The sequence below is a fragment of the Diabrotica virgifera genome, chromosome 7 (genome assembly GCF_917563875.1).
Source record: "Diabrotica virgifera virgifera chromosome 7, PGI_DIABVI_V3a".
In the NCBI taxonomy this organism is placed as follows: domain Eukaryota; kingdom Metazoa; phylum Arthropoda; class Insecta; order Coleoptera; family Chrysomelidae; genus Diabrotica; species Diabrotica virgifera.
In genome coordinates, this window is record NC_065449.1 from 89279512 (window position 1) to 89306466 (window position 26955).

Genomic DNA, 26955 nt, shown 5'->3' on the forward strand with positions numbered 1-26955 from the left:
AGCGGGGGCGACGATACTGCCCGGTCTATTGCTATTTTTGGCAATTTTCACTCGTAATATTGATAGTTTTTATTATAATAATATGTTATGGGTATTTTAAAGATGTATGAAAGTTGGTGTGGAGAAAGAGGACAAAATTAAAAAGGTGATGGTTGGAAAATTATGATCCTATTTTTTATATCTTTGCCGTAAATGCCAGTCAAATTTGATCGGTTGTATCTCAGGAACCTTTTATCAAAATTAAACATTTTTTCTTTTAGAAGAAGTGTCCTGCCACATTTTTTCCAATACAGTTTTCATAATTTAATTTAATTTAACATTTCCCGAGATATTCTATTTGTTTTTAGGCCAAAAAATTGTCTATAATTTTAAAATATATCTGAGGCCGCTTAAATAGCCCAATTTCAATTCTGTAATGTACATTAGATAGGTACAGTATCCTTTTATACAAAAATCATAGTTATTCTTATGTGTCGTAATTATTGTGGTTATTATAGCGACCGTAAATTTTTAATTAACAATTCAATTGTTGCTAAACTGTTCATTCAATTTTCATCGACTTCTGGAATTATAATCTATACGTAAGGAGCTTTTATACTAATAAGATATTTAATTATTGGTAGACAATTACTTACCTAAAATTTTAGTTGAAAATTAAATATTTGTTGGAAAAACCTGCATTTTCCGAGGAAAATTTTCGTCAAAGTAAATCGCGAAAAGCGCGTCTCTATGCAGAATTTAATTAGGGTAAATTTTTATTTGGGTGTTTTTAATATAAAGTTAAAATCTTTTGAGTTATAGAGCAAAAATTGAAAAACACGATTTTCGGGCGCCATTTTGTTTATAAAAAAAGTAGCACACTATCTGCGGACTTTGCATACACCTATATTATTAATATATACAATCATGAGATTCCAGATATTTCAGGGGCGGCAACGCACGAACCCACGAACGAAGGAACGAACAGACTTTGTGAATTTATAAACGAAATCAAAATTTTCGTTGAAAATACTATGTATTTTTCACTTTCGCTGTCACATTCACTAAAATCGCTATCATACTTATTTCCATCACTTTCGCTATTATAAATTTCATCATCAGCTTGCTGATCATCCATCTCATCGTCTGTTTCATTCTCAAAAATAATATCTCTAACAATCTCTGGCATTTGAGACCCTTCAAACCATTTGAATTTATATATGTTATCTTCAGCAAGTTCCCAACCATTTTGTTCAATAACCAGCTCTGTTGGATTTTTTTATAGGCATTCAACCACAAACTTGTAATATATCTTGCTCGGAAGTGATGTTGGTATAGCTCAGACTGAGATGGTTGTATTTTAGTTATTTATGAAAAACAGCTTTACACCGTGCATTTTTTTCACGAAAAATTCAAATCTTTGACCTTTAATAACTCAAAAAGTGTTGATTTATTTTAATAAAATGATATAACAAATTGTACTTAAAATTTATCCCTTTATCGATTTGTGGGGTTATTTTTAATAAAATAGTTTTCACCTCCGAGAAGGGGTGGTATCCACCCCCAGGGTAAAATTTTAAGTTGGCACCAAATCAGTTTTGTTTCTTGAGGTATGCTCTAACTAGTCACCAATTTTCATGCAAATCGATGGAGGTTTAACAAAATAGGAGGTGAAAACCTTTAATGACTGCACTAACTTTCCCCTTTCATCCCTTATTGCTACTTCCTGTGTCTACTGAGGTGTCAGCCTAAAAGGGGTCATAATTGTCAGTATACAAGAGACACATTTCACATGCCAAACTCCAAATTACTTATGACTAGACTTAGGCAAATATGCAAATTGCATATTTTGCATATTATGCATAAAATATGCAAAAATGTCAAATTTTGCATATTTCTATAAAAGTATGCATAAAGTGCATATAACTTGAAATTTCAGGTGTATAGATATATTCATGAAATAAAATCAACGAAGAGCTTGGAAATCCGAATATATTTTGTTTCCATATTTCTAGATATTTATTGTAATTTTGTCCTTGAATAAGGGTTCCAAAATCTGCTAGTTTATACCTCTAGGTAAAAATTTTTTATTGGGATGGTCAGTTTTAGAAATCAATTATTATGTTGTAAACTTGATACCGGTATCACATGTCCTTGTAATATTATTGTGAATTGCAATTTGAAACTGCCGAAAATAAACGCTGTGTTTTCTCGTACAATAGCCAGTTGCGTGCTTCTAATTTAGGCTCATAGTATTTTTTCTAAGATAAAGAGAAAAAAACCAAGAATCTCCTGTAAATATTTGGGGGATCTTCCTGCTTTCATAGTCATATTAGCTTGATATTTTCAAGATTCCTGATTTTAATTGTTATGCAAATAGTTACCAGGTCCTTTTTGAATTACTTAGTTCAAGTACTAGATGGGACATTATTAGGAACCATTTAATTTGAAAGCAAAGATTACCGTATAGGTATTTGAAAAATGCCCCAGTTACATCAGTTGATGTGGAAAGAAGTTTTTTCATGTACAAATATATTGTACCTAATCAGAAACCATAAGTTTTTGTTAGAAAAATTTAAACAGCCGTTAATGATTTAGTGTTAGCACAATTCAAAGTAATATCATTTATTTGTTAAAATACTTAAATGGTTAAATACCTAATAGGTCTGGATCCCGCGTATGAAAAAAAAGTTGATTAATAGCAAGCTGAAAATTTGTTAATAGCTTAAGGGTGTCTAGTCGAATAAACTTTGATATATGGGAACACTGAAACAGGGGTAGTTTTAATTGTGGAACAGGTTAAAAATTTGGAACGGTCACAGCACGAAAACGACACATTTATTTTGTCCGACAGAACAGACTTAAACTCTCCGAACAGAGATTAAACTCTCATGAAAAAATCAGACGGCTATTTATTACCTGTCATAATTCCTGTCATTTGACATATTCTACATGTTCCACTCATTAAAACGCCCATTTGGTGATAAATAGCAGTCTGATTTTTGCATGAGAGTTTAATCTCTGTTCGAAGAGTTTAAGTCTGTTCTGTCGGACAAAATAAATGTGCCGTTTTCGTGCTGTGACCGTTCCAAATTTTTAACCTGTTTCACAGTTAAAACTACCCCTGTTCCAGTGTTCACACATATCAAAGTTTATTCGACTAGACACCCTTAAGCTATTAACAAATTTTCAGCTTGCTATTAATCAACTTTTTTTTCATACGCGGGATCCAGACCTATAAGCTTAGTTTGTAAAATAAATAAATGTTAATTACTGTAAATTATGATATAATTAAAATATTTTAAATATTTTTGTAAATAAAACGTATACTACAATATGAGTTATTTATATATACAGTAAAATCTGTCAGTAACGGCCACTAAAAATGAAAGAGTAATTGGCCGATATAGAAAGGTGGCCGGTATTGTCAGTTTTTGTAGTCTACATATAATTGGTTTGGAGAATTTTTAAACTGGCCGTTAGTACAGGTGGCCGGTAACACAGGTTTTACTGTAGGTCTTCTATTTTTTTTATTTCTATGCATATTTTCTAGATAAACATGCATATTTTTGTGTAAAATGCTGCATATTTATGCGCATATTTCATTTGTTTTTATTTGTATATTTGCCTAAGACTTAGGCCCTAAGTCTACTTATGACGATGATTTTTCGGCTCTAGCTCTTAGACTAGAATAGATTAAATGCATTATTGTCATTGTTTTAGCGAATTATTTGTATCTCAGGGTTTCCAGAGAATCATCTTTATTTCCGCCATATAAAGAGACGAAAAACGTTCGCCGACAACAGTGGGTAAAGATGGCTTGACTTTCCCACTGACAAATAATTTTCCCCAGAGGTTTCTTACAAATAAAATACCCACCACTGACGATGCGCGCTTACAAAAAACACAAAATGCTTATCCAATCACAAAAATAGTATATCTATAAAACTCAAAATGCTTTTCACAATTTTTAATACGACTGCACGTGGAAAAATAGGTAGCACAACTGTAAGAATAAGTTAAGTAGAGGGGAACCGACTGCTGTGCCACCTAGGTTAAATTATAATAATAACAGTAATAGCAGGCAGATATTCAGTCCGGTACGGAAGAAGAACGACGTAACTGCAAATTTTGTCAATTCCTGTTTATTGCGAAATTAACTTCTAAAATACTTTGTACAGATGATACAAAAACGACCGAACTGTAAAAATGTGCTGAGCCACTATAGGGTAGTTGCGTTGTTACTGAAATACGCGCTATGTTAAACCTTGTTTCAGTCATAGGCTATTGATTATATTCAAAATAAGATAGCTAAAAGGAACTACAACGTTAACGGGGTTTTATTATTTCATATCGTCAATGGACATCTATATATGAAAAAACCGCGGAGTGCTACCATTTAAAGCGGTGCGTTTTTGAGAAATGGCTGAAATAGTCCCTGGGCACATGTTACATTAGGGTGAGTTCCATGCACTTTTGGTACAAACATACCTACATAAAAATTGTTCCTGGTTAAATTTCTTATCTAAATATCACTTTTTAAAGTCAATGATACTTTTTTTTACAAAAATATATTCAAAAGAAAAAGTACAAAGAAACCCAAAAGAAAGAAACTTTGTTTTTTGTCCCATAACTTTTGTCCACGATAATATAGGTATATACATTGCTTTACAGAAAAAAAACCTACATATTTCTTCTTTAAAATGTTGTTTAGTAGAGGTAATTTGAATTTATAGTTTTCGAAATATGATTTTTCAAATTTCGCCACTCACAGCAATTTTGGGCAATTTTCCTTGTTATTTCGCAAATATTGTGCTGTAACTTTTTTCTACGTAACTTTAGGTATATGCAATGGTACACGTAATAGAAATAGAAATCAATTACCTTTAAAATGGTTTATTGTGTATCGTTGTACGATTTTTTTTAAAGAGATTATGGTTTTTCAAACTTTTATACTTTTACCGATTTTTATAATATAATATAAAAATAAAATAATATTATATTATAATATATTACATATTATGTAATAATACATTATATATTATAGTATATATAATATATTATTATATTATATACTATATGATACCTAATATAAAAAATATTATTTTTTACGATTATTTTTAAAATTTCCCATTATAACTTTTTTTCTTCTACATTTAGGTATATATTATATTATATAATAATAAAAGCTTATTTTGTTTACTTTAAAATGGTGTATTACAAAACATTCTAGGATTATTTTTGAATAAGATATTATTTTTCAAAATGTAATAAGTACTTCCAACGATTTTTGATTTTAGTATTATTTTTTAAATTTCTCATTATAACTTTTTTTTCTTGTACATGAATATACTATATATTGCTCAATAGAGAGAGCTTGCTTTCTGTTCTTTAAAATGGTGTATCATCTATATTTAAATAATGGAAACCGAGTGATTCTTTGATATTTTTTACCTGTATTATTTAAAATTATTTCTTTTACAAAAATTACATAATCATTATTCTTAGAAAACATCACTTTAGTTAAAATTATTTAAATGTTGACATTTAAAAAATTTTCAAAATCAAAGTCCATCTCTTCGTTAGCATTAGCTTCAATATCTTCCTCTGACACCTCAGTTATCTTAGAGTTCCCACAATTAGTACCCATGCACATGCACCCTTTGCAGAATATTGAACAACTAATTCCTATCTTCCTACAACCGCAGATTTTTGTACATCCTTTGGTACATTTACATGCTATTTTTTCAAGCAAAGCTTGTGGTGCAGGAGCTTTGACAGCAAATATTGAAATTAATCCATATTTTGAAGTTTTCCCGGCCGAGTCAAGTGGATCGAAAGTATTACCTATAAAAAATAAGATTCAATCATAACACACAATCACATAAAAAAGTTATAATGAGAAATTTAAAAAATAATCCAAAAATCAAAAATCGTTGCAAGTACCTACTTATTACATTTTGAAAAAGCATATCTTATTCAAAAATAATCCTGGAATTTTTGATAATACTTATAAAACAAAATAAGCTTTCATTTTTATTATACATGTAATATATACCTAAATGTAGAAAAAAAAGTTATAATGGGAAAGTTAAAAAATAATCTTAAAAAATATAAAAACTCCTTAAAAGTATAAAATCTTGAAAATGATAACCTCTTTAAAAGAAGTCGTACAACATTATACAGTAGAACATTTTAAAGGTAATTGATTTCTATTCCTCTTACATGTACCATTTCATATGCCTAAAGTTGCGTAGAAAACAGTTACAGAACAATATTTGCGAAATAACAAGGAAAATTGCCCAAAATTGCTGTGAGTGGCGAATTTTGAAAAATTATATTTCGAAAACTGTAAATCCTAATGACCTCTACCAAACATCATTTTAAAGAGAAAATATGTAACTTTTTTTCTGTGAAGCAATGTCTATACCTATATCCCCGTGGACAAAAGTTATGGGACAACAAACAAAATTTCTTTCTTTTGGGTTTCTTTGTGCTTTTTCTTTTGAATATATTTTTGTAAAAAAAAGTATCTTTGACTTTCAAAAGTTATATTTGGATAGGAAATTTAACCAGGAACAATTTTTGTGTAGACGTATTTGTACCAAAAGTGCATAGAACTCACCCTAATGTAACCTGTGCCCAGGGACTACTTCACCCATTTCGCAAAAACGCACCCCTTTAAATGGTAGCACTCCGCGCTTTTTTCATATATAAAGATTCATTGACCATATCAAATAATGAAACCCCGTTAACGTTGTAGTTCCTTTTTATAGTACATAATCAATAGCCTATCAGATGCATAATGACGCAACTGTAGATAGGTTTGAAAATGGGGCGATTAAAGTAATATAATGAAATTTGAACCAATATCGATGAAAATAAAAGCCATCGTTGTCAAAAAACAAACGCCATACCGATGCTCCTGGACGATTACTCTTCATTTAATCCATATTTTAAATATTTAAAAATCGTTTTTTTTTTTGCTTTTTTGAGGAATCTTGCATTTTTCGGTTGCGTCATTCTTCTTCTGGACCGGCGAATTTGTCCTCAAACAACTTCTTATGCCTTTTCTATTTATGCTTAAGTTTCTAAGTTTTATAGTGGGGAGAAAGGTCAAAAATAGATTAATAATAGCATGGGAATGTTAAAATCATAATAAATTGTATGAATAAGTAGTTATTTATGTATTAAAAGCGAAAAGTGATACATTACTGCTTGAGAGTAAGAGTTCGAGTACTGCTTGAGAGTAAGAGGTAACACAGACGGGGCGGCGTACGTCGACTGAACCCCCGCTCAGATGTCGATAGCGACGCATCCCTTACTATACTTTGATGCAGTAACACACACCAGACGCTCTTAAAATTTTCGATGCAGCGGCTTTCTGGCGACATATCCTGGAACCCATCCACCGCCAATCGGTTTTATGACTTCGACGGCATATCATAAAGCGTGTATCGTGGTGCAACACAGACGTTTCAGCTGTTTTCTAGCGAATTCTGTAGTGAGTGTTTTTGTGATGGGAAATGCACATGTAGAAAAATTAATTAATGAAATTCAGATGAGACCAGCTATTTGGGATATGCGCATTGATGAATATTCAAACAAAATAATAAAAAAAAACCTTATTTATTATTATTTATTATTTTATTTATTTATTATTTTATTTATTATGCTCTACAGGCCTTGTATTTACAATTTTAGATAATACAGTATATGCTAATAATTTATACAGTGAAACTTGGATAATTCGAATCTCAGGGAACCGTTAAAAAAATTCGAATTATCCAAAAATTCGAATTAAAAAATAAATCTTCAAAAACAAGGAGTACCTACAAAAACATCTGCAAATAATGATAAATACCAGTAATTGATCAGCAAAAAACAGTAGATGATCATTTTTATCGCTGGAAATGTTTTTGTTCCTATTCTTGCGCGAGTTTTTGTCAACCTAAAAAAATGGGCCAACAAAATTCGGCCAAAAATACAAATTAAAACATTTGCAAGCTATAAAAAGGACCGACTTTATTTTTTTCCAAAGAGATCCGAAATTTTAAGCTGCTTTTTAGAATTTAGCTTCTCAGTAATGACAAAGGATTCTAAGATATTCAGAAAAGATAGTAGAAAAGTTCGAATTATCCAAAATATAATTCGAATTATTCACGACTTTTTACCATTCCTTATATAGGAAATGCTAGGGACGAGAATAAAAATTCGAATTAAAGAAGATTTCGAATTATGGAAGTTCGAATTAATCAGGTTCCACTGTATATAATTTTATTTGATGTCTATGTAAAAATTGCTGAACTATGGTTCTCCACTATATCCTATTATTCAGCTCCTCTTTCCAGTGTGTAATTTTCATCGATACTACACCTTCCTGAAACTTTCTGGCCGTCTTTTTCTTCGTCTACCTCGTCTCCTAGTCCCAACTGGTCTTCTGTGCAGTACCATATTTGGCATTCTTCCCTTATCCATCCCCTCAACATGACCTGCCCACCTGATTATTTATGACTTTGTGTATCTTGTTACACTTGGTCCCTTGTAAAGCATCCTTAATTCTTGATTGGTGCTTCTATGCCAGCCGTCTTCCCTATCTGTATTCTTTCCCTGAAAATAGCTCTTAGCACGTTCCGTTCTCAACTCTATATCTTTTTTTCTTCTGTTTTATTTAGCACCCATGTCTCACATCCGTAAATGGCTGTTGCTATTATTACGGTTTTTTATATTCTGGTTTTCGTCTTTCTCGATACGTACTTTGGCTTTAATTTGAATAATTTTTTTAATCAATTTAACACCTGTATTTGCTCAGTGGCGTACCATAGAATGGAATGCCTCTTAGCGTTATAAATAGTTTTTCTTAGGTGATATGTTTTCCCTCATAACGGTGTTATTTCTTGAACACGGCTTTTTAATACTCACTAATAACTCCTGAAAAGATTATTTAGACATTCTTGTAAAATTAAAAAATATCTCTGGGCCTTTATTATATTAATTTCGTTAATATAATATGTAAAAAATCCCTTATAATTTCGTTCCTTTATGATCGGATGTATCCAATATCTGCGTTTCTTTTTTTCTTTAATCTAAGATAAAATAAACTTGTATTTATTACAAAAGACAAATCGTCATAACTTTCAGACATCTTATCGTACAGCAGCCAACACGCGACTAAATTTGGCAACAACGAAATACAAATACTTTAAATCGTAGCATAGCTGCCGCTGTTATACCGCGCCATGTGTTTCACGCTGCCTCGACGTCGATTCGACGCGCGCCGCCTGGTGTGTCCTTGCTCTAAGAGGTCGAGTACTCGAAAGCAATAATATCACTTTGCGCTTATAATACATATATAATTTTTTCTAAAATCACTTAATAAAATAAAAATTTTTAAATCATTAACTTTATTGTAACTATTTTATATCTGTCATTATAATGTCATAACATTAACTTTTATATCTTTCAGTTTGAATGTTTATTGTGTTTGTATTTTATGATTGTATGGTTGCTACGGACGACACGCGTAAAATCAAACTTTACGCGCTAGAGCCATAAAGTGACGGTACTCAGTAAACGTCAACTTTTTGTTTCCATTAACAAGCGAAAAAGTCTTAGGTATTTATCAAGTGATTGTAGAAAAAAATATATAGATAGAAAAGTAAGCCTAACGTTTTGTTTTTATTGTATTCCTATGAGCATTCGAGAATCTGGTCAAGCTTGGAACGCTGTAAAACGTAGGTAAATAAATGGAATTAAGCATCTTTATATGGAAAATTGTTTGCTGAAAAACCCTCTACAAAATTACTATAATGTTATTTTATTGTAAAATAAACTGAAAAAAAGTTTTAACCTCCAAAAGGAAACTTGTTAAAAAATGTTTACTTATTTTTGTTTATATCTTTTTTGTTGGTCACTTGAAGAAAAAAAGTAATAGAAATAAAATTGTAGAACATTTAATTTTCAACATTTTATGTTTATTAGATTTTCTGTAGGGTTAATAGTTTACGAGATAAAGCGCGAAAACTATTTGCATTCCTTTTCCAAGATGGCGGCCGGGGGATAAGAGTGGCGTTCTCACAAACTTGAATTTAAGCTTCTACTAAGCCCCACTATACATTAAAAAAATAAAATTGACTCCATTAACATATCGCACACCTAGTTCAATTGTGCCACAACTGCAAAAAATTTGAATTTTGGGTGAAGGCTGTAAAATATTGCCTATATAATGGCCCATCTAATGCAATACAGCCTGAACTAAAATATTGTTTTGATTAAGTATAAAGTAAGTTACTTCGGTATTTCACTGTAGGGTTTTTGGAGGTTTTGAAAATGAATATGGCCATAACTGGAAGATGTGGCGATAATATACACTTTCACAATACAACCGATGTAATTCAATACGTTCAATACGGCCACAACTGCAAAAATCAAGAGAGATGTGGCGATAATATACACTGCCACAATACAACCGATATAATTCAATACGGCCACAACTGCAAAAATCAATTGATTTTTTCATTATATTGCCGCCGTATCTCCTAGGTATCGTTTTATAAATAACTTTCTTCACAACGCAATATCGCCATAACTATCAAAATAATAATAACGTTTTATTTTTAATAAATTGTAATAAGATCCAGCCAATAAGTGTATAATTTGCTACCTAAATTGTAATTTTGAAACCAGTCGTTCTCAAAATAAATTATTTACAGGGCAAAACGCGTTTACTACAGAACGTTTTGCTCATTTCTCGAGAATATTGTGTTTTGCACTTGTGGCACTATTGAACTAGGTGTGCGATATGCAAGGTATAGCCTTAAAGATGTGACATTTCAATGGACTAAACGTATTAGAAAATAATTGCACGCACGTGGGTTATGTCAAATCACCTTCAAAGTTGCACGTGAGTTGTTATTCCTATATTATTATTAAAAAAAAATGCAAAATAAAAAACCCAATTAAAACAAGTCAATAACATAAATCCATCTTAGTCCAGGGCGCATCTCTTTTGAGATGGACGTTGAGAGGTGACTCAAATTTTTTTTGCAGAAGTTGCTTGAAAATAACTCAAATAATAATATTTGAGTTATCCTCTCACTCAAAATGGTCCGGAACATTGGGTGCGTTCGGACGACCATAGCGGCTGACTGTCAGCAGAAGTCGGTGGTTGTATCCAGCCATGATAGGGAAAGCTTAGTAAATCTCTAAGCGTGACTTCCAGCGGTGACGTCTGACAGCTACTGCTGGCTCAGGACGCCAGCAGGCTCAGGACAGCCTGCAGGCCAGCGCTGTGGTCGTCCGAACGCACCCATTGTTTAAATAATATGTCAAAATATGAAGGAAAAATTCGATTTTTTTATTGGTTTTTGATTATAACTTTACAACTATCCATTTTTGAAAAAAGTTGTACTGACATAAAAGTGGCGTAATTAAATTTCCTACAATATAGAATTGGTTCAAAAATTTAAAAAATGGTTACCCTTGTTGCAAAATAGCAATAATTGCGAAAAAAACCATACAAGAACAAGTATTCGCATTTTACGTTTTTCAACCATTTATGCTACACTTAGGACCTTCATATTTTACACAGAAAAACTTTATTATATAGTAAAACAACACTGCAAATTTTATTAAGATCGGTTTAATAGATTTTGCAAAATAAATTTTGCAATCCAGCTTTCGCAAAAAAAAATTCATTTTTTAAATGTTGCAGGACTGAAAATAAAGCAGATAACAAGTTGATTTTTTTTTAGCTTATAAAAGTGTACTGTACCTTTCATTTGCAATTCGCAAAATTAAAATCGATTAATTACCACGGCGTCAGGAAATTTTTAAAATAAACATTAATTTTTGGTGCTACACGCAGGACAGCGGTGTTCGATTCACATAAGTTGATTTTCACCAAAATTTCTTCTAATCTTTATCTAATATATTATTTTCTTACTCTATATTTTGCTGTATTTTCATATTTTAATTCCACAAAAATCAAACTAATTTTATTATTGTTTGTAAAATATTGTTTAAACAATTGCATGTGTTTAAAAATAATAAACTTTTATTCTCTAAGTTAAAATATATGAACAAAGAAAGTTTTTGCTTAAAAAAGTGTTATTTCAAAGAATAGAGTATGTGTTTTTATTTTGAAAAAAACAAATTTATTTGTTTATATCGAAATTTAATAAAAATTAAAATGTATCAATCATTATAAAAGGTCATTGGAATGCCCAATCAGAGCAAACTATCCGCTGTCCTGCGCGTAGCACCAATAATTAATGTTTATTTAAAAAATTCCTGACGCCGTGATAGTTAATCGATTTTAGTTTTTCAAATTGCAAATGAAAGGTACAGTGCACTTCTATAGGCACAAAAAATTTCAACTTGCTATTTGCTTTATTTTCAGTCCTGTAACATTTTGAAAAAATTATTTTTTTTGCGAAAGCTGGATTGCAAAATTTACTTTGCAAAATCTGTTAAACCGATCTTAATGAAATTTACAGTATTGTTTTACTGCATCAAAAATATTTTCTGGGTGAAATGTGAAGGTCCTAAGTGTAGCATAAATGATTGAAAAACGAAAAATGCGAATACTTGTTTTTGTACGGGTTTTTCGCAATTATTACTATTTTGCAACAGGCGTGACTATTTTTTAAATTTTTAACTAATTCTGTATTGTAGGAAATTTAATTACACAACTTTTATGTTGGTATAACTTTTCTCGGAAATGAATACTTTTAAAGTTACAATCAAGAAACTAACAAAAAAATCGAATTTTTCTTTAATTTTTTGACATTTTGATTATTTAAACAATGTTCCGGACCTTTTTGAGAGGGAGGATAACTCAAATATTATTATTTGAGTTATTTTCAAGCAATTTCTGCAAAAAAATTTGAGTCATTTCTCAACGTCCAAATGTACTAATATTTTTACAGATGCGCCCTGGTCTATCTAGTATATTAACAAAACGTAAAATATTTTGTAATAAAGACTAGTATAAATATTTTAATAATCACTATTTAAAAATCTGGTTTTACTATCTATATAAAGCGTTTTCAATAAAAATAAAATTATTATTTTTACTGCCTTCAGCTATATTCGACTTCGTCTGTAAAAATGAGTGGTTCCAGAAGTATATTAATAACAGACGAAAATAAAATATGGGCACATTTTGGAAGAAATAAAGAAACCGTTATTAGAGATATAAATAATATCAAATATTGGATCAAAATTAATAATTATTTTCCTGAAATTCCAGGTGAGTATTTCGTTTTCTACTTACTATTCTCTTTACAATTACACATTTTCAAGAAATTATTAATATATTTCATATTTTTCATAGTAGATCAGAGCATTTAGGAAAAAATAAATCGATCTTTAAATACAGCACCTATCTACTTGCAACTTTTTTGTATTGTGTTCGGGACGACGGACGCCATAGTCCGTTCTTTAACGGTAAAATATTGCAAAACCTCTAAATTTTAAAGAACCGCTTGGATTGACATGAAATTTGGCATACACATAGCTAACAAGTCAAAGAAAAAAAGTGATATTGTGCCGATATGTGCTTTTGCCCTGGGGGTGGTTTTCACCCCCTCTTGAGGGTGAAGAAATATTCGTCCAAAGAAAGTCAGGAAATGGATAAACTGGCTAATTTTAAGTAACTTTTGTTCTATAGAGTTTTTTCACTAAGTCAATATTTTTCGAGTTATTTGGCAGTGAATATGTTCATTTTTTCAACGAAATAACCACGCTTTTAGACGGTTTTTCGCAAATAACTCAAATAGTAAGTATTTTGTCGAAAAAATATTCTTAGCAAAAATATAGCCTGTATAATAATTTAAAAAAATGGTGTATATATCACGTCTCTACACCTAGTAGAAGCAGAGTTATAGCTAATGAAAGATAGGTTCATTTTCGTCAAATTCCAAATGGAATACTTTAACGTGAAATAACCAAAAATGAAGAACATTTCGGGGAAAACTCATTACAACTTATTTAAAGTGTTGAAAAAAAAGCTTCATTTTTGTTTTACAAAAAAAAAATTCTAGCATCAAAATTATACAAGTTACGCTCAAAATAAAGTTAGTCCCTTTTGGTTTTGGTAAAAAAATCGAGAAAATTACCCCCTAATTAGTATATTAAATGAACTTAATCGTTACGATTTCATAAATTTTTTAACTCGTGTATATATTGTTTATATTATCTGTAAGTTTTATCGGTTCAAAGTCCTTATTATTGAAAGGGCTGTAGTTAAAAGGGGTTGAACGAGTCACTGATCACGAATGTATGCAAATTTAAAAACACCAAATCTCAATCAATTTTTGTCTAACAGAAAACAAAAAAGTACATGATATTCAGAAAAGCAAACCTGACTTTTTTTGTTTTTTGAGATTTTTGGTATCTCTAACAATTTTTAAGTTATTTTGAAAAAAAGCATATTTTTTAAAATTTAAATTTTTAAAAATTTTATTTTGAAACCAAATTTTTTCAAAAATAAGCACTTTAAATTGATGAAACTTACAGATCATATAAACACAACATCAGTAAAATAATGTGTGGAGCGGTAACGATTAATTTTTTTTATAGTTGCTAATTAGAGGGGGGTCCTCCCGATTTTTTTTTGCAAAAACAAAAGGGACCAACATTATTTTGAGCGTAACTTGCTTAAATTTAATACTAAAAGCTTTTTGCAAAAATAGAAATAAAGCTTTTTTTAAACACTTTAAAAAAGTGAAAATGGGTTTTTCCCAAAAAGTGCTTAATTTTTTGGATATTTCACGTCGAAATATTCTATTTGAAATTTGGTGAATATGAATCTATTTTTCATTGGCTATAACTCTGGTTCTACGAGATCCAGAGACCTAACATGTACATCATTTTTTTTTACTTTTTTATATGCTATATTTTTGCTAAGAACCTTTTTTGCGACAAAATACTTACTTTTTGAGTTATTTGCGAAAAACCGTCTAAAAATGTGGTTATTTTGTTGAAAAATGAACATATTCACTCGCAAATAACTCGAAAAGTGTTGACTTGGCGAAAAATATCTATAGAACAAAAGTTACTTAAAATTAGTCAGTTTACCCATTTCCGGACTTATTTTGGACATATATTTTTTCACCCCCAAAAGGGGGTGAAAGTCACCCCCAGGGCAAAAGCACACATCGGCACGATATCACTTTTTTTCTTTGACATGTAAGCTATACGTATGCCAAATATCATTTCAATCCAAGCGGTTCTTTAAAATTTAGAGCAAAAACCGTGAAAGAATGGACTACCAGGAAAAAGTCTACAATAGAAACATGGGTGTAAATATTGAATTGCATTTGCAGTGCATAAAATGCATTCAAAAGTACATAAACATATTAAAATCAGTATCTTAAGGGCCAAATGTTATTAATAGGGAGTTTTTGGTGTTACTTAACACGAATACGCCATAAAAACCGTTCTCCGGAGCCCTTAGTGACCAGGGTCACTACTAAGGCACGTCATCTGGAGTTTCGAGGGTGCTCATCACTAAATTGATGCAAACCGATTACTCGTGACTGTTTGGGGTCGCTTAACAAGAATATGCTATTATAACCGACCTCCAGTATACCTGGTGTCCAAAAATCCAGATAATTCTGATATCCAGATGACGTACCCTAGCAGTGACCCAGAGCTTCAGGTGGTCTGGAGGTCCGCTATGATGACGTATTCATATTTAGTGACTCCAAAAAGACCTTAGTAATCTATTTGCATACATTTAGTGCCAAAAACCCTCGAAATTTCAGAAGATGACATGCCTTAGCAAAACCGTGGGCACCAGGTGCTCCGGCTATCTGTTTTGATGGCGTATACATGTTTAGCAACACCAAATACCCGCGAGTAATCTGGTTGCACCAATTTAGTGCCGAAAATCCTCTAAACTTCATAAGATGACTTACCTTAGCAGTGATTCTAGGCACCGGGTGCTTCGGGTGTCGTTTCTGATAATTTATTCTTGTTCAACGACCCCAAAAACCTCCGAGTAACCTCTTGGCATCAATTTAGTGCCGAAAACCCTCGAGACTCCATATGACATGCTTTAGCAGTGACCCTGTGCCCCTGGTGCTCCTGGGGTTGGTTTTGATTGCCTATTGGTTTTTGGTGACCCAAAAAACCACGAATAACAAAATCTGACCCTTAATATACTGATTTTGAGTTTTTCCTATTTTGGATGCTTTATAAGCACTTTAAAATGCGATTCTAGTCATTTTTCTACTGTTCTGACGTCATCCTGAACACACCACAAAGAGTTACAGTATGCTGTTCTATAAATAGTCTAGTCTTTACCAAGGAAGCTAATTTTTAGTCGAAATTTGCTATTGGTGTAAAAGGTCATGGCCAAAGATATTATTAGGTTCCATACAACTCTTTATAGTCATAAAAGTTATAGACTTTTGCTAATTGGTATTACATATTACATTAACTATTGTTTCACGGTTATTTATAAGGATATACATTTTCGTTTCGATTAAATATTTGCTGCATTCATCACATGAATTTTCTACGTCTACGTTATGGATGTGGCATATCACACACTTCTTCAGTTAATGTCTGTTCAATCTTCGATAACTTCTAAACATTCATACCATCATTTTTTAGTTTGTCCAATACTTCTTCGACATATTGGAGAATTTTTCCTAAATATTCTTTCTATCTAGCGGTGCGCCATTTTATCAATACATATGTTTATTTTATTATATTCTACAGTATGATACAAAAGTAGGGAATGTATTAATTATTTCCGAAAGAGCAACTTTAAAAAACCTTAATGTCAATTTTAATTTTTGAATATCCATCAATTGTTATTCATTTGAAAGTTCTTCTCATCGGCTATGCAACGGTCTATTTATTATTCGATTATTTATTTCTATAGGGTTAACCCAAATTATACACTTGGAAGTAACATGGAATTACAATAAATACTCATTCACTAAACTAAATTATCAGGTATTGCTTTAGATCTGCACAGTCTAAAAAGTGAAACAAAACATAAAATTTGATTTATGTCGAGCGAAGCTATTGAAGATTTCTGTTGTGATATTTGTAACGAATTTTTTGAAAATGTTTACTGTGCTCAATGAGTAGATGCTAAATACAATGCATTCATTAACATCTTCTTGTTGTACTTTAACAAACATTTTCCTCTTAAAATCACAAATAATAAAAATCCTAAGTTTACATTTAAAACACCTGAACTAATAGCTGGCAAAAATGAAATGATTAATTTTCAGAGCTTATCGGCTCAATCGTTAGAATTTAAACAACTGTTTAAAAATTCTCAGCAAATATATAATCAATTATTACAAAAAGAGAAAAATTAACATTCTGAGCATAGATTAGCTAATTAAAAAAATAAAAGTAAAACTTCTTGGCAAATCATACAACATGGCAACTTACACAACACAAAAAAAAACAAAGAACGATCAGCCATAATTTGAGGATACTCTTATAGGTGCAAATTCATTTAATCGTTATTTTAACTAAAAAGCTTGTACATTAATAGCTAACGAACTTCCACAATAAGGTACGTATAAATACGACATTCCGCACAATAAAAACACCTTTCTTTTTAAGCAAATAACTTGTGAATTACTTTCAGAAATAATGCAAAAAATTGAAACAAAAAACAGTTCAGAATATGATGAAGTCTCCATGTACTTGCTAAAAAAATGTTTTCCTCATATTTGTACACCTCTTAGGCATATAATGAATTTTTCAGTTCAAACTGGGAGCTTTCCTGCCAATCTGAAATTTGCGATTATTAAACCCTGCCTAAAAAAGGGTGATATCGATTATTTTGATAATTATAGAATTATTCAGCCATAGCCAGCACGGTTTCTTTAAAGGTAGGTGCACCGAGACTGCTCTATTTGAATGAACTAATGGGATTATATAATTGTTTTAATGCTGGGAATGTCTCATGTGGGATTTTTCTGAATTTAAGCAGGGCCTTTGTCTGCGTTGATTTTGATGTTTTATTTGTGAAGCTTGAACATTACGGGGTTAGAGGTGTGGAATTAAATTGGTTAAAGAGCTACATTACTGGACGTGCACATGCACTAAAAATTAAGGAAAAAACAATGCAATATGTGCGGTCAGAGTCTCTGGCAGTGTCCAGGGGTGTTCCACTGGGAGGTGTTCTGCGACCGCTAATATTTATTATCTACTTAAATGATTTGGCATCAGTTGCTAAAACTAAGGAATTAATTATTAATTATGCAGATGACAGTACACTGTTGGTTTCTGCCCGAAATTTACCTGAACTAGTTCTGGCAGATAACTCTTTGATGTCAGAAGTAGAAAACTGGTTCTTGAACTCAAGACTAGTTTTAAATCCTGAAAAAACTAAAGCTGTATTCTTTAAAACAAACCGAGGTCCAGACACACCTGACAATATTAACCTAAATGAACATCTGAATATGTCAAATGCTTAGGGGTTTGGATTGACCAAAACTTAGATTTCACATATCATATCGAGAATCTTTGCAAAGAACTAAGCAGAACTATGGTTTGAGAATTCTTGTAAAAAATGTTAACATCAATGTAGTAGAGTCTTTTTGTTTTTCTAATTTTTATTCGAGAGCTCGATATAACATCATAGTATGGGGTAGTTTTTTTTTTATTTATTTTTATTTGCTAAGTGCTACAATCTGGTCTTTGACCAATGAGTAACTTTTTATCTATCCTATCTTACTAACTACTTAATATCTAAGAGTCACCCTTTGATGTCTTCTTAGTTGTCTTTATTATTACTGGCGCACTTTTTGATTGCGCACTATCACACAAAGCGCTGCTTTTCACTTTATCACGCACTACACCAACACGTTGCTTGCACACTAGTCGCGCAATGCTCCGCTATTAGCTTTGTCGCACACTACACCAACTCGTGAGGTTTGGTCCTCTTCAGTCTTCTTTTCTGGTTTGAGTTGTCCAGGAGCTGGATGGCGTCAATATTTTCGTGGAGAAGAAGTCTTTTTTCATGACTTTCTGCGTGTTTTCGGATTTCTTTGTCGACGGGCTCCATTCGTAGATCCTTGTGGATATCGTCATTACGGATGTACCAGGGTGCGTTAACTATGCCCCTTAATACTTTGTTTTGAAAAGTTTGTATTATTTTCAAGTTTGTCTTTTTTGTACATCCCCACAGTTGGATACCATACGTCCATACTGGTTTTATAACTTGTTTGTAGATTAGCATCTTGTTATACGTTGACAACCCTGAGTATCTTCCCAGTAGCCAGTACAATTTTTTATATTTAATATTTAATTCTTCCTTCTTTTTCTTTACATGGGCTTTCCAGCGAAGCTTCGTGTCTAGGTTTAAGCCCAGGTATTTGGCTGTGTTGGCATACGGAATGTCTTGTCCATTAATTTTTATTGGTGCGTACAGAATTTTTTTATTAGTGAAATCAACATGTACTGATTTGCTTTCATTCAATGTAATCTTCCACGTCTTAGTCCATTTTTGAAATTTGCTTATCGCATTTTGTAGTTAGTTTATTGGCTGTTTCTACGTTATCTTTACCTACTGCTAGTATGGCGGTGTCGTCGGCAAAGGTAGCTAAACAGTAGTTATCGAATTCTGGTAGATCACATGTATAAAGGAGATATAGAACCGGGCCCAATACGCTACCCTGGGGGACTCCGGCTTTTATTTCTTTAAGTTCAGAATAAGCATCATCTTGCTTGATTCTGAAACATCTATCAGTTAAGTACGATTTAATTATGTCTGTGTATGATTTTGGAAGAATAGTTTCTAATTTATGAAATAGTCCTTCATGCCAAACTCTGTCAAATGCCTGGGCAACATCTAAGAATAAGTACATCGCAGTTTTTTTAACGAAGTTTTTGAAATACCAAAAAAGCAGTACGTGTCCTGAAGCAATTGAAATACTCTGAATCATGCAGGAGTCATTCTAAATCGCTAAAGTTACTCACTATACCAGCCCTATACATATATGAGTGTCTCAAACTCATATTTACCAACAAGCAGTACTTTCAACCATTTGACATATCACACAACTTTAACACCACAAACAAGTTCAATTACAATATGCCTTATCATAGGCTCACATTACTGGAAAAACGAGCTTTATATGCAGGTATACAATTCTACAACCACCTGCCTCTCTACACTTGAAGATATCCGATGATATCTCCATGATAAAAAGGGAGATTGTAATACGCTTTTTGTGTAAATTAGAACCGTATACAACAAACGATTTTATGAATAGTACATGGAACTAACATATCTAAATGTACCTATATAAACTTATGTAAGTAGTGCACTTGCTAATTATTATTTTTTTACTTTTATGTAAATGTCATAATTTTAAACCTGTATCTTTGACTGGCTTTATACATTTCTTTTTTGTTAAAAATTTATGTATTTAAGTGTAATAACTTTTATTACTTATTATTATTATATTACCTTAAGGACGAATTTGCTGCCAGTCTTTTTCATGGCATCATTTTGAAGGTCATCAATTTCAATATTTCTTATAATTTTATTGCATATTACTCAACATTTTTTATAAGTTAATTCCAATAATAAACCAACAGTTTCGGTTCACCATGTAGAAATAAATATTCAAATAATTGCTTCGTTGAAAAATTCAAATAATTGCTTCGTTCTTTCCTGAAAATTTTGAACACCCTGTGGAATCAGTGCCGGATTTACCACTAGGCCGTCTAGGCCGCGGCCTAGGGCCGCAAGCAAAAGGGGGTCGCAGCGTAGTAGTAGGCACACATACGTCTGATTCTTATTTGGCAGTAACAAAACTATTCATGTTAATTCAAGAATTTTACATTTTCATGAGTGCATCTAGTTCAAGATGGGTCGTGTTGGAAAACATTGTCAAAAATAGAAATAACGAAAATAAACTCTTTCTAAAAAGAGTAAACGTTACAAGATGCCAAATGGCATGCTGTAAAAGCTATTTTACTTAACTACTGGAGCTACTACGATGCAGTAAAAAAATATCGCCGATACAAGGAAAACAAATGTGAGCGGAGCTGAAGCTAACGAAATCTATAAACAATTTTTCAAATTAGAGAATTCTATTCTACTAAACATGTGGTACGATATTTTACAACGTTTTGATAAGAGTAGCAAAACATTGCAAGACTGCTGCATACTTGAATGTGACTTGCAACATATACAAATCTCTAAAGGAGTACGTATTGAGCCTCAGAGACAACTTTGATTCCTATAAAAAAGGGGAAAAGAGTTGTCTAAACCTATAGACCAGGGAGCATCTGTAAAAATATTAGTGCATTTGGACGTTGATAGGTGACTTACATTTTTTTTCAAAAATTGCTTGAAAATAACTCAAATAATAATATTTGAGTTATCATCCCTCTCAAAAAGGTCCGAAACATTGTTTAAATAATCAAAATGTCAAAAAATGAATAAAAAATTCGATTTTTTTCTTCGTTTTTTAATTATACCTTTAAAAGTATTAATTTCCGAGAAAAGTGGTACCGACATAAAACTTGCGTAATTAAATTTTAAACAATATAGAATTAGTTAAAAATTTAAAACATAGTTACTCTTGTTGCAAAATAGCAATAATTGCGAAAAAAAAACATACAAAAACAAGTATTGGCATTTTACGTTTTTCAACCATTTATGCTACACTTAGGACCTTCATATTTCACCCAGAAAAACTTTATGATACAGTAAAACAATACTGTAAATTTCATTAAGGTCGGTTTAATCGATTTTGCAAAATAAATTTTGCAATCCAGCTTTCGCAAAAAAAATTCATTTTTTCAAAATGTTACAGGACTAAAAATAAAGCAGGTAGCAAGTTGAAATTTTTTTGCGTATAGAAGTGTACTGTACCTCTCATCTGCAATTTGTAAAATTAAAATCGATTAACTACCACGGCGTCAGGAATTTTTTTAAATAAACTTTAATTATTGGTGCTACGCGCAGGACAGCGGATAGTTTGCTCTGATTGGGCATTCCAATGACCTTTGATAATGATTGATACATTTTAATTTTTATTACATTTCGATATAAATAAATAAATTTGTTCGATAAATAAATCGATATAAATAAATAAATTTGTTTATTGCAAAATGAAAACACATACTCTATCCTTTGAAATAACACTTTTTTTAGCAAAAACTTTCTTTGTTTATATATTTTAACTTAGAGAATAAAAGTTTATTATTTTTAAACATATGCAATTGTTTAAACAATAATAAAATTAGTTTGATTTTTGTGGAATTAAAATAAGAAAATACAACAAAATATAGAGTAAGAAAATAATTATATTAGATAAAGATTGGAAGAAATTTTGGTGGAAATCAACTTGTGTGAATCGAACACCCCTGTCCTGCGCGTAGCACCAAAAATTAATGTTTATTTAAAAGATTTCCTGACGAAGTGGTAATTAATCGATTTTAATTTTGCAAATTGCAAATGAAAGGTACAGTACACTTCTACAAGCAAAAAAAATCAATTTGCTATCTGCTTTATTTTCAGTTCTGCAACATTTAAAAAAAATTAATTTTTTTTGCGAAAGCTGGATTGCAAAATTTATTTTACAAAATCTATTACACCAATCCTAATGAAATTTATAGTTTTGTTTTACTATATCATAAAGTTTTTCTGGGTAAAATATGAAGGTCCTAAGTATAGCATAAATGGTTGAAAAACGTAAAATGCGAATACTTGTTTTTATATGGGCTTTTTCGCAATTATTGCTATTCTGCAACAAGGGAGACTATTTTTTAAAGTTTTAACCAGTTCTATATTGTACGAAATTTAATTATGCAACTTTTATGTTAGTACAATTTTTCTCAGAAATGAATAGTTTTAAAGTTATAATAAAAAAACCAATAAAAAAATCGAATTTTTCCTTCATATTTTGACATTTTGATTATTTAAACTATGTTCCGGACCATTTTGAGTGGGAGGATAACTCAAATATTATTATTTGAGTTATTTTCAAGCAATTTCTGCAAAAAATTTGAGTCAACTCTCAACTTCCATCTCAAAACAGATGCGCCCTGGACTACTATATCCTTGAAATAAAAAGACGGCCGAAAAGAAAAGCTCCCCCTGGCGAAGACAAAAAAAAAGGAATCCTCTGAACCCAACTTTAGTGGCAAAGAAGACTTAAAGATTAATACATTCAATGTTGCAATTGACAGGCTTTATTCAGAATTGAATGAAAGGTTCGAAGATTATTTTGATTTATTTACCATAGGTAAATTATAGAAACGGTCTAATATCTCTCGAGAAATACACTTCCAAATGAGAAACCAAAAAACAGGTTTTTAATATTTTTCGAAAACCTATCGATAAACACCAAAATGACCCTCCACTGATAGATGGCGCTAATAAATCGTTTTTGCCATTAAAGCGCCATCTATCAACAATTCTAAAAAATGTTTTGAATAAATGTTGCTTAATTTTCATGACGAATCCGAATATGCAATAAAAAGTGGCGGTTGCTATTTGAGATTTTAAAAATACCCCCCACGCCACCTAGAGGGGGTGGGTTGGAGGGTCATGTTTGGTGTTATTAGATAGGTTTTCGAAAAGTATTAAAAATTTTTTTTTGGTTTCTCATTTGGAAGTGTATTTCTCGAGATATTAGACCGTTTCTATAATTTACCTATAGTATCAGGATAAATCCCAATTATAGCGCCATCTATCCACAGTTCGAAAAAATGTCTTGAATAAAAGTTGCTTACTTTTACGTAACGAATCCAAATCTGCAAGAAAAACTGGGGTTTCCATTTGAGATTTTAGAGTTACCCCCCACCCTACCTCCAGAGGATGTAGTGGGGGTTGGTGTTTGGTGTCACTGGATAGATTTTTGAAAATGATTAAACACGTATTTTTCAGTTTTTCGATACGATGTTTAGTTCGCGAAATATTCGACCGTTCCGCTACTTTTGGGACACCTTGTAAAATAATATTTAAATTAAAACTCTACTGTATCTTTAGGCTTTCTTAACATTTTGGTTTTTCATTTATTAGCTTATGTTGGATAATAAAAAAGTTAGGTACTTTAACAACTAGCAATGTTATTCATCAATACAGTGTGTACATTAGAGTGTTTCTAAATAAGTGCGACAAACTTTAAAGGGTAAGTCTGCATGAAAAAATAATGACCGTTTGCTTTATAAACATATATTATCCGCAAATGCTTTGTTTCCGAGATACGGGATGTTGAATTTTTTCTTACAAACTGACGATTTATTTATTGCTCTAAACTGGTTGAGATATGCAAATGAGGTTTGGTAGATTTTAAGAGGTAGTTATTGCTCGATTTTTTACAGACAATTAAAAATTTTATATTCACAATTGGCGTGCATACGGGTATAAACATTTTAGATACATCCCGTATGCACGCCAATGGTGAACATAAAGTTCTTAATTGTATGTCAAAAAATGCGCAATAGCTACCTCCTAAAACCTACCAAATTTAATTTTCATACCTCAACCGGTTTTAGAGCAATAAATAAATCGTCAGATTGTAAGAAAAAATTCAACATCCCGTATCTCGGAAACGAAGAATTTGTGGACATATGTTTATAAAGCAAACGGTCATTATTTTTGCATGCAAAATTACCCCTTAAAGTTTGTGGCACTTATTTAGAAACACCTTGTATTGATGAATAACATGGCTAGTTGTTAAAGTACCTAACTTTTTTATTATCCCACATAAGTGACTGAATTAAAAAGTAGAATGTTAAGAAAGCCTATAGCTACACTTATGTTTTAACTTTAATATTTTATATACGCTAGAATATTTCACAGGATGTTTCACACTTTGAGGAAAAACACATTATGATTGTTACACCCGGTATATAATGACACTTACCTGTTTAGCAATAATATTATCAAACCGACATTCTTAAAGAATAATTAAAAGAATTACTCAAATCGGACAACAGGTTTAGGAAATACGAGACATCAAAAATGTCCCATTTTAATGTGGTGTGTTAATTATTTTGATGCTTAATGTATTTATATCCAGATATTTATTTCTCCATAATATGTCATTTACACACACTGCTACTTGATTAGCCTTTTCAGCTTAAAGTCTTACTTTATTTTCGGTATTGATTGAACTTGATGTGTCTATCCTAGATAGTTAATAGCTATTTGTATAACAAGGGAGGAAAGTGCTACTTTTCCTCCCGAGAATGAAGTTTACTGCCCGACGCGTAGCAGAGGGCAGTAATCATTCAAGGGAGGAAAAGGCACTTTACTCCCATGTTATACATATGGTTTTACAATATAACTGTCAACTGTCAAATATAAGTCAAATTATTAATGTAAACATTGTTAAATCAAAATAACAATTTACTGTTTTTTACCATTCTGCAAAATACAGGGTGTTTTATAAATAAACGTTAAAATGTATAGATACTTACGTAATAGAAAATAGATATTTTACAGGCAGGGCTGCTTTATCCATTAGGCAATATAGGCAGTTGCCTAGGGCGGCAAATTGTGAGAGGGCGGCAAAAATACTGTACAAAAATATTTGTATATAAAGATTAAAATCGAATAACAAGTTTCATATAATATGTTCATCCATCAATGAAATAGAAGTGGGCAATCATTTCTAAATAGAATAAAACAAATTGCATTCATAACAAAAATAAAACAAACAGCATTCTGTTATCTTAACACAATTCATTCAAAAAGGACGGAAGTCATAATTTAGTGATTATTAGGCCGCCGGCAGCTGGGCAAAGGGCCATTGAACACTTCAATGTTGCACATTTTGCAGAAACTAAAGATTTGACTTGTCTACAGTAGGACATCGAGTTAGAGTTGGGATTTTCAAACTGTATTATTACAAGTAGATAAGGTTCGTGTCGTCGCACAGATATACTCCAGGGAAATAAGCAACAAATAGACCATGTTCGGGACACTGAAATATCGATGTAGCTGACTACTTTTTTAGTTATTGTTGACTGTTGACCTATATGATGAAAACCTACATGTTTCCTGCCTAGACTTCGCATCCGTTTTTTAATTATTAACAATTTAGTGCAATCAACGCGATTTTTTCCATTTTTTGCACTCAATTAAAAAGCTTAATAGTTGACAAAATTACAAAATTTATTTTTTTAGAACATTGAAGAACCTTCAAAATGACGATTTTTGAAAGTCAAAAAGTTAATATGTTGGTTAGTAAACTGCAAAATAACTGAAAATCGTTATTTATTAATAACTTTTACTAAAACTAACTTAGAACTTTAGTGTTTCACTCAAAGATGGGTATTGGGGTACATAACAAACCCTCAAATTTGAGACCGATCCATTAATTAGTTTAAAAGTTATTCTATTTGTTTATCCCAGAGACCTTTGTTTTGCAATAACAAATGACAGAAAATAATGAAGATAGGACAATTCTGCGTATGCCAAATGAAAGTAGAAAAGTGATACTATCAAAATGTATTAATAAAAGATAAAAAATTATCTAATATAATAAAAAATACTAGTTTATAAACATTTAGAATAACTTTAAAAATATTGTCTGTAGAAAACATCTTTTTACATATTTAAAAAGGTGATATTTTACTCGAGTTTTTGAAAATGTAGTTCAAATGGTGACTAGTCATGGTAAGTGAAGGGAGGGCTACTGCTTTGATTGCACTAAATTGTTACTTAAAAAACGGACGCGAACTCTAGGCAGGAAACTCTCTATGTTTTCATCTATAGGTCAACAATAACTAAAAAGTTGTCAGCTACCTGGCGGGAGCCGACAAATGCATGAGTTCAAAAATTAAAAAAGCAACTTAAAACTACTATAATTTTCTATATCTTGGGATCTACTCAATGGATTTTGATCTTTCTTCTTTTAATTTGTATGTACTTTTGTGTACATTACAAATATGCAATTTGTCTAGACATTTATTAATTAGATAATAAACAGTCTAATTTTTTAAACAATTTTTGAAAAAATAATT

The 26955-nt window shown here is 31.4% G+C and overlaps 1 protein-coding gene across 1 annotated transcript in view; it reads left to right on the forward strand.

The window, feature by feature from the left end:
- Positions 1–13045: 13045 nt before the first annotated feature.
- LOC126888089 (alpha-tocopherol transfer protein-like) overlaps positions 13046–26955 on the forward strand; it is a 40508-nt gene continuing 26598 nt past the window's right edge. Inside the window, exon 1 of the mRNA XM_050656112.1 lies at positions 13046–13231. Coding sequence (XP_050512069.1) covers positions 13090–13231 — 142 coding nt within the window. The 5' untranslated portion in view covers positions 13046–13089. The remainder of the gene's footprint in view (positions 13232–26955) is intronic.